A 7,892-nucleotide genomic window follows, 5' to 3' on the forward strand; every position below is an offset into this window, starting at 1 on the left:
GAGATCAGAGAATCCTTAGGCAGAAACAAATTCAGAGAGCCCCAAGGGCGCAGGAGGGGGTGGGGGGCGGCAGCCAGGAGCAGGGGGTTTGGGGGGCTCCTCTGAGTGCTGTCCTCCCACCACCAGGCAGCTGTGTTCCGGGGCTTCCATTCTGCTGCTGTCAGACCGAATAATGAAGATCAGGAGGGAAAGGCTGAGGCCCCAGGGCCTGGGGGGAGGAGGCAGGTCCAAGATGAGCCTGACCAAGAGACTGAGATTGTGGAGTGGCCCAGGAACTCAGCAAAGGGGGTGCTGGGCCCTGGAAGCCCCTGCCCCACAACCTGGGAGAAGTCTGGGGCGGAGGCCGTGCTCAGCTGGAACTCACCCACTTCTCCCTTCCCGCCCCCAGCAAGAATCCCAACAGGAATCGGCTCTGCGCTGACAGCTCGGACAGCAGATGGGACCCAGGTGTCCCCTCCTGGGGTGGGTGGCATGGCCCACGGAGGCCAGATGGTGTTTGTAGGGGAAGAGCGGCCCGGCTTGTCCAGAAGAGGCTGTCAGCCCCCAGCAGCCTCCCTGCCACCCGTCCCAGCCCCCACGGCAGGGAAGACACAGCCAGCCCGGATTTTATAAAACAAGTTTATTCACATTTTAGAAAAACTAATTCTAAGACAGGGGACTGCCTCCCTTTGGGCTGGGTATGAGATCATGAATAGAAGGCCAGAGGGAGGAGCTTGGGAAGGAAGGAGTGGGGGGTCGGTGGCCACGTCCCCCACTCTGGGTGGGAGTTGGTCAAATAAATTAAAGGGAGAGCAGGCAGAGGGAGAGGGTATTCAGACACCAGAGGCAGGCTTGCGGCTGGGCTGGAAGACAGTCACACCTGCAAGAACAGGAGGGCGCGGAGAGGGGGCTAGGGAGAGCGTGACTCCCTCCTGGCCCTCGCCAGGGTCCCGCAGAGCTGAGAGGGGCTGGGTAGGGCCAGGGAGGGAGCCATTCATCTCAGGACTGGGGAAGACAGGGCTGGGGGTTCTCACCCCTCACCTGGGGTGCGAGGAATCACCGTTTCCGCAGCCTCTTCATGAAACAGCAGGTGATGGAGCCAAGGATGGTGGCTCCGATGACTAGGGCAACCCCTGCGCCCACCAGCAGGGGCACAAACAGAGTGTCCAGGGCTGGGTGAGAGAGGACGGCGCTGCTCAGCCTGGGGTGTCACTGCTCTCCACCCACAGCCCCACCCGTTTGCCAGCACCTTCTGTCAAGCTGTCCACACCAGCTCCTCCCACACACACAGTCTTCTGCCGGCTCCCTGCCCTCTCTGCACTGAAGCCAGCACCCACCACCAGGACACCGCAGCAGCTGGAGGCCGAAAGCTGGACTTTTGGAGCAGAAAGAGGGACCAGAGGGACAGCTAGTGGGAGGATCAGATGCAAAGGAGAGGACAAGAGCGGGGGATGGGGGGAGGCCTGAGCGAGGAGGAGGGCAGCCGTCACTCACCATGTGTGTATGGGTAGACGGTGACAGGCCCCGAGCGGGCACTGCCCGCCTGGTACCAGCTGTAGTCGGCGTGCTGCACCCAGGCGCTGGGGGCGCAGTGGTACACGCCCTCGTCCTCAGGCCCCAAGCCATGCAGCCTCAGCCGATGGCTTCGGGGACCCACCAGCTCCACGCTGACAGGGCCTCCGCCAGGCCGGACCCCCAGCTCCGCCACGCCGTCCTGGCCCACCCCGCCCACCAGCTGGGCAGGGGCAGAGCTCAGCTCGCCCTCCTCCGGCCGCTCCACCCACCAGCTGGCAGCAAGCCGCAGCCCAGGGGGGCCGCCCCGCACGGAGATGTTGCAGAGCAGGGAGGCCGTCTCCCCGCGGTACACGGCGCCTCCCGCTAGCCAGGCCACGGCCTCCAGCACCACACCTACAGAACAGAGGTCAGAAGGTGAGAGGTCAGCGCACATGGGGTTAGGACCCCTGTCCAAGCAACCCCCCAGAAACTCACTGTTCCCACAATCCTAGGAGTGTGAGACAGACGTGGAGGCAGCTGATGGAGAGGGAGAGCACAGAAACACACGGAAGGTTCTACAGACCCCGAGTCCTGCTCAGGGCCCAGCCCACCCCTCTCACCTTCTTCCCGGACGTGCACGGGAAGGGGCCGGGAGCGGGCACTGGCGGCTTCGCGAAGCCGCGCCCCAGACCCTCGGACGTAGGCCTTGGCTAGGCAGCGGTAGGTGCCCGCGTCCCCAGGCCGGGCAGCCTCCAGCCGTAGCCGGTAGGTTCGGGAAGCCACCTTCTCCATGGCAATGTGCCGGCCCTCATAGCCGGGGCCCAGGCTGCCCACTCCCTCCGTGTCCAGCTGGGCCACCAGGCGGCCGGGCCCAGGTGCCCCTGCAGGTGCCATCTCCCAGCCCACGGAGTACGCAGCGTGACGGCCTGGTGGGGGCAGGGCCCCCGACACGTTGCACAGCAGCTCCAAGGGCTCCCCGGGGCCGATCCGACGCTCACCAGGCCCTACCGTCACCGCCAGCTGGCTGGCTGAAACACAGGCGGGGAAGGGGTGTCAGGGAGCCAGCCGAGGGCCCTCCCTGACAGCAGGAAACTTCCACCCGTCTCCCCCACCCAGGGGCCCTCAGCCGTGGCCCTCCCACCTCCACACCTGTTTCCGAGCAGAGAAAGCCCAACACGGGTACAGATGCTAAGGGGAAGCAATGCTACGAGACTGCTCACTGGAGGGAAGGGGGGCTCCCAGGTCTCGGACCATGGCCCTCTAGTGTCCCTGAGACACTCTGGCTCCCAGCTGGCACTGGGGGACCCCAGGCACTCACCCAGCGTCTGAACGTCCACGTGCGCCAGCACAGCCCTCTTCTCTGCGATCTGGGCCCAGCTGCCATCCGGATCCTGAATCCACTCGGCGGCAGTGCAGTGGTAGGTGCCTGCATCGTCCGCCTGGGCACCGCCCAGCACCATGCGGTACCGCTCGGACCCCTCCTTGTCCAGCCGCAGCTCCCCGGCCGCCAGCCGCGCGGCATAGGGCGCTCCGGCGTCCACCGCCAGGTCGGGCCGCAGCCCCACCACTTCCTGCAGAGTGGCTCGCCCCACAGGCGCCTCGGGCACGGCTCGCCCAAAGGACACGGCCAGGTGCGTGTGCTTCTGCGTGCTGGTCCTCGCCAGGCAGCCCAGTGCCAGCTCCTGCCCCTCGTGCACTGTGAGGCGAGGGGGTGAAGTCGGGGCCTGGCGGCCTCGGGGCCCCGGGGGGCTCGCAGACACCTGCAGCAAGTCTGGAAGAACTGGAGAGAGCAGGTGGAGTGAGGCTGTGGACCTGTGTGAGCTGTTTTCTACCTACAACTTATTTCCCTAAATAGACCGTGAGATCCTAGAAGGCAGAGACTTCGTGTTGTATCATTCCTTCTGTAACCCAGCGGTGCCAAGCTCAGTGCTGGGCACACAACAGGCACACAATAAATACTTGCTGAGTTTCATAGAACCAGCCCATCGCCTACTCACCCTTATGTTTGAGGCTGACCCCTGTTTGAAATACTCAGCAGAGTGGCTCTGTCTTCCTTTTCGGAAGACAAAGAAACTTAAGAGAGCAAGAAAGTCACATGGTCTCCCCTGTCCTACCCTGCCCCTACTTTCCCCACTCCTCCCCGAGATCTGGATCCTGAAAGCTCCAGGAGTGGAGTGTGTTCACGCTATGGGGCTCCCCTACCCTACCAGGGAGTGGAAAGCTTCAGGACACTTCCCCTCTCCCAGGAGCTGTGCTGTGTGCCCTCACTCAGTCGTGTCTGACCCTGTGTGACCCCATGGACTGTAGCCCGCCAGGCTCCTCTGTCCATGAGGACTCTCCAGGCAAGAAGACTGGAGTGGGTTGCCATGCTCTCCTCAATAAGAGCAGTGGACTGGAATGAAGAGTTCTGGCTTAGAGTCCCAGGCCAGTCACTAATGTGCACAAAGTCAAATTAGGGGACCTCCTTGGACCTCAAGTTCCTCTTAAGTTCCTGCCAGCCCTGACTTTCTGCCTTTTGGGAGACTGTGGCCCCACTCCCTCTCAGGGTCCAGTACCTCTCAGTTCCACTTTGCCGCTGTAGCTGCCCAGGTAGCGGGCATCAGTGGAGGGTGTGTAGCATTCGTAAATGCCAGCATCCTGGGCCTGCAGGCGGGAGATCTTGAGCACCACGGCATCGCCCTGCAGACGCTGCACCTGAACGTCACCAGCTGCCACTCGGGGCCCAAAGACGGCATAGGAGAACCGGGTGTCCCTGGTGCTGATGATGCCCAGGGCGGCCTCTGGGGCCTCAGGCCTGTACAGGAACCACTCGAAGTCCTGCTGGGCAGAACCCTCATAGCCACTGACATTGCAGGAGATGGAGACGGCGGTGCCAGCCACGCGGTACAGAGGCCCCTGAGGAACCAGCACTTCCCGGGCACAGCACCCAATTCCTAGGGGGAAGGACGAAGTCAGGGAGGCCTGGGTCCCCACTGCATCCCCCCGGCACCCACATCGTCCTTGCTGCCTGCTTGTGAAAGGAAAGGAAACCTGAGGAAACTCGGTGTACAGCTAGGGCCCCATTTTGAGAATCAGGAAAGGATGCTGGGAGGTAAGACACCTGAGTCTCAAGGAGGTGGTGGGAGACAGCCAGGTTAGCCTCAGAACCCAGAAACATCCCTGTTCCTGGCAGGCCAGAGCAGAGAACCTAAGTGCAGGACAGAGTGTGTCTGCTTTCTGATTTAACCATTCCTTGATTCCAGCTGTACCCTTCCCTTGTTACCCAACTCTCCTGTCTGCGGACCAGTTGAGCCTTCTTGCTAAGGGATCCTGAGACCCCTCCTTTGTTTAAAAGGAGCTGGAAAACCTTTGATCAGAAGGGCTGGTTGGCCCAGTTGTGTCACCTGGGCCAGCGGACTCCAGACAATGGAGCCACTGGCCCGGGCAGGAGAGGGCAGGCCAGCCAGTTCTCACCACACCAACCCTCCCCCCGTCTCCAGCTGTGTCATGAGCTCACTGCTTCTCCGCCCCCTGGGGCTGCCGAGGCAGCTGAGGCTCATGGGGCAAGAACCAGCCTCTGCCCTGGGCTCTGGGGGCAGAGGCTCCCCTCCCCCTCCCGTGCCTGCCAACCTTCCCGAAGGCCCAGCTGACACACAGTCCCCCCCCACCCGACCCCACCACTCCCTAAACAAAAGCCTTAATTTGCATATAGTGTGTGTTCATTTACATACTGCTCCCTTTCAGTAGGGAGGCTGTAACCACCACCGCCCGCCCCCAGGGTTGTCCCCTCCCATCTTTCTCTCCTCAGGGAGGCCAACACTCTTCTTCACCCCATCCTCACCCCTAGCCTGCCCTCAGAGTAGCCTGTGGTCTTGCAGGGCTCAGCCTCTTCTCTCCTTCTGTCTTTCCACAGCCCCAGATCACAGAATCTCAGGACACAAGGAGGGCTGGGTCAACTCTCTACCTCCATCTTACAGATGAGAAAGGTAAGGTATGAGAAGCAGAATGTCTTGGCCAAGTTCCTCCTATCCTTGGCTGGCCCCCACGTGCCCCTGCAGAAGGACAAAGCCAGGGAGGCAATGGGGACAGACAAGGAGCGGCCTGAGGGCAATGGCCTCACCCAGCAGAGCCTCACTCCAGGGACAGACCCCAACCCTTCTGCAGGGGTGGGAGGAAAACACCTAGTCTGTAGTCAGACAGTCCTCCAGAAGCCCTCCCCGTAACTGTCTTCTCCCTGCGGCTGAGTCGTGGGAGAACTCGTGGTCGCTCGGTTACAGCACAGGCTGGGAGGTGGAAGTCGAGTTCCAGCCCCATGCCCATCCCCGGCTGTACTGTGTGGACTAGCTCCTTCCACGCTACACTGGAGGAGAGCTAGAAGCTTCCACTTTGACAGGGAGAGAGCCTGTCTGTGACTCAGAAGGGCCCTGCCCCAGGGCATTTCATAATCAGCGTGATGGAGCTGACACCTTCCCTGGCCTCAGGGCAGACTCTGGTCAGGAGGGCCCCCTCCCATCTTCCTGGCTCCACAACTGCTGATGCTTGGAGATCCCCATGGGAAAGTCACCCTCACTGCCTTGGGAAACCAGCTGCCAGGCAGCTCTCTCCCCAGCCAGGCCCCCTCCTCTGTGTTAGCAGAGAAGGAAAGGAGAGCAAAGAGACCTGCTTCAGGTCTCCCTGGTGTGGGTTCAAATCCAAGCCCAACACACTCGATGTGTTCTCTGGGCAAGTTATTTCATTTTCCTCACCTTCAAAATGAGAGTCAGTGTCCACATCCAGGGCACTCAGATCCCACAGACTCTCTTATCTCTCTGCACCACACTTACCCTGGGCTCCGCTCTGCGCCAAGCTGCCCACTGGGGAAAAGAGGCCCCGTGCTAGGTAACCGGGGCCCACAGCTCCCTCCTCTGTATGTCCTCCTGCCTCCCGCCTGGGGCCCCAAGGAGAGGACTCATTCTAGTCCCACAGGGCCCGGGGACCTGCGCAGCACAGGGAGGCCACTTGGCTCTGAGATGGAGCGCTGGTCTGGAAACAGGCAGCCGGGGCTACGTCAGCCTCTGCCTTAATGATGGCAGCTTCGAATCCGGGCACCAAAGCCACCCTCTCGCCGCCCTGTGTTCCGATTTCAAGGGTTGCAGTCTCCTGAGTCTGTGTAGGCAGTCACTGTCCCATCCTCCTCCCCAGGCCAGCCCTGCAGGGAGCCCTCCAGTTCACACCCCAAACATTGCCGCTGTCACTGCCCTCATAGCATCTACGCAGCAGCGGTCCAGACAGCCCATCGCGAACACCCACCACAACAGACACGGGGTGCTTGGGGACCTCAGCATCAGTCTCCAGGGAGCCTGGTTTCTCCTGAGGCAGGGAGGCTGGGACTAAGGGGGTGTGACAGCTGGTGGGAGACTACAGAGACAAGTGCTATCTGAGAGACCCGGTCCAGGGTGAGACTGAGACGTTAGATAATGAAGGTGGAGAGGGGGGTGCAATTAGGGGAGACTTACTTCAAAAGATCGTGGGCAGAACGGGCCCTTGGGCCTCCAGCCAACTCGGGCGATTATGAAGATGGCCAGGCACTGCCCACGCAGGGCGGGTACCTAAGGCCGGGCCTGAAGCTGAGGGTGAGGCAGACAGGAGTCGCAGCGCCCCCAGGACCTGAGTGTGCCAGCAGGGAAGCGGGACCCGGCCCCCGGAGGCCTGGCGGTCCCTGGGGACCGCACTTTGCTGGGTCCGCACTGTGTCCCAGCCTAGGGCCTAGAACCGGGGAGCCTCACCCCACCCCCAAGACTGGCTAGGCCGGCGGCCACAGAGGGCAGCTGGGCGCCAGGCCCGGGAAGGCTGGAGGCGCCGCTGAGAGAGAAGGGGCTACCAGGGGCTCCGAAATGCTGGGGAGTCGGCAGGGCTGAATAACACATAGCAGGCACCTGCCGGGCGGGGCTGGGAGCCGGGGCGAGGGGCCGGGCTTACCCAGCATTAGCAGCAGCGGCAGCGGCGGCGGCAACTGGGGACCGAGGGCGCCCATCCTGCACAGCCGGCTCTGGGAAGGCTCTGGGGGGCGGCGCGGGCTCTGGGTGACCAGGGGTTCGGGGGGCGCATGCCCGGGTGGGGGTCACGAAGCGGAGTTGCGAGGCGTGGGTGCGCGGAGCGGAGCTGAGCTAAGCGGGAGCAGCCAAGTCCCCGCCCTCTTCCCTCCTCCCTCTTCCCTCCTCCTCGCCACCTCCTACTGCTTTCCCTCCCGCCTAGGCTACTAGGAAGACCGTTCCCGCCCCGCCTTGCCCCGACCCCGCCCAGCCTTGCCCAGGCCCCGCCCCGGCCCCAGGCTGCGAGCCCCAGCCTGGCCCCGCCCCGGTCCCCAACTCCGCCCCAACCCCTTCCGACCCTGGCCCGCTCGGGTCCCCGGGTTTGTCCCGACAGGGTCCTGGACCTGGGCCCCGGCTCCACCTGCCCCA

The 7,892-nt window shown here is 62.9% G+C and overlaps 1 protein-coding gene across 3 annotated transcripts; it reads right to left on the minus strand.

The window, feature by feature from the left end:
• Positions 1-604: 604 nt before the first annotated feature.
• Positions 605-7,659, minus strand: IGSF8 (immunoglobulin superfamily member 8). Of its 3 annotated transcripts, none has more exons than XM_070467598.1 (8): positions 7,411-7,659; positions 4,029-4,406; positions 2,792-3,253; positions 2,094-2,501; positions 1,474-1,887; positions 1,229-1,354; positions 1,021-1,151; positions 605-889 (listed from the first exon to the last, which is right to left on the minus strand). In XM_070467598.1, exons 1-7 carry the CDS (start codon positions 7,463-7,465, stop codon positions 1,036-1,038), a joined length of 1,959 nt encoding a protein of 652 aa, XP_070323699.1. In that variant the 5' UTR covers positions 7,466-7,659; the 3' UTR covers positions 605-889; positions 1,021-1,035. The 3 variants fall into 3 exon arrangements, with proteins under 3 accessions (XP_070323699.1, XP_070323698.1, XP_020740908.2); XM_070467597.1 differs by having other exon boundaries at positions 605-859; positions 7,411-7,658; XM_020885249.2 differs by lacking the exon at positions 1,229-1,354 and having other exon boundaries at positions 605-859; positions 7,411-7,657.
• Between the last annotated feature and the right edge of the window lie 233 nt (positions 7,660-7,892).

Source organism: Odocoileus virginianus, chromosome 5 (assembly GCF_023699985.2).
Source record: "Odocoileus virginianus isolate 20LAN1187 ecotype Illinois chromosome 5, Ovbor_1.2, whole genome shotgun sequence".
Lineage (NCBI taxonomy): Eukaryota > Metazoa > Chordata > Mammalia > Artiodactyla > Cervidae > Odocoileus > Odocoileus virginianus.

Excerpts from the sequence above, each read along its gene's own strand:
- IGSF8 (XM_070467598.1), bottom strand. The coding sequence starts at position 7,465 with ATGGGCGCCCTCGGTCCCCAGTTGCCGCCGCCGCTGCCGCTGCTGCTA. Across the intron at positions 4,407-7,410 it reads GCCGCTGCTGCTAATGCTGG|GAATTGGGTGCTGTGCCCGG; the intron begins GTAAGCCCGGCC and ends CCTTCCCCCTAG. Across the intron at positions 2,502-2,791 it reads CGTGGACGTTCAGACGCTGG|CCAGCCAGCTGGCGGTGACG; the intron begins GTGAGTGCCTGG and ends CCTGTGTTTCAG.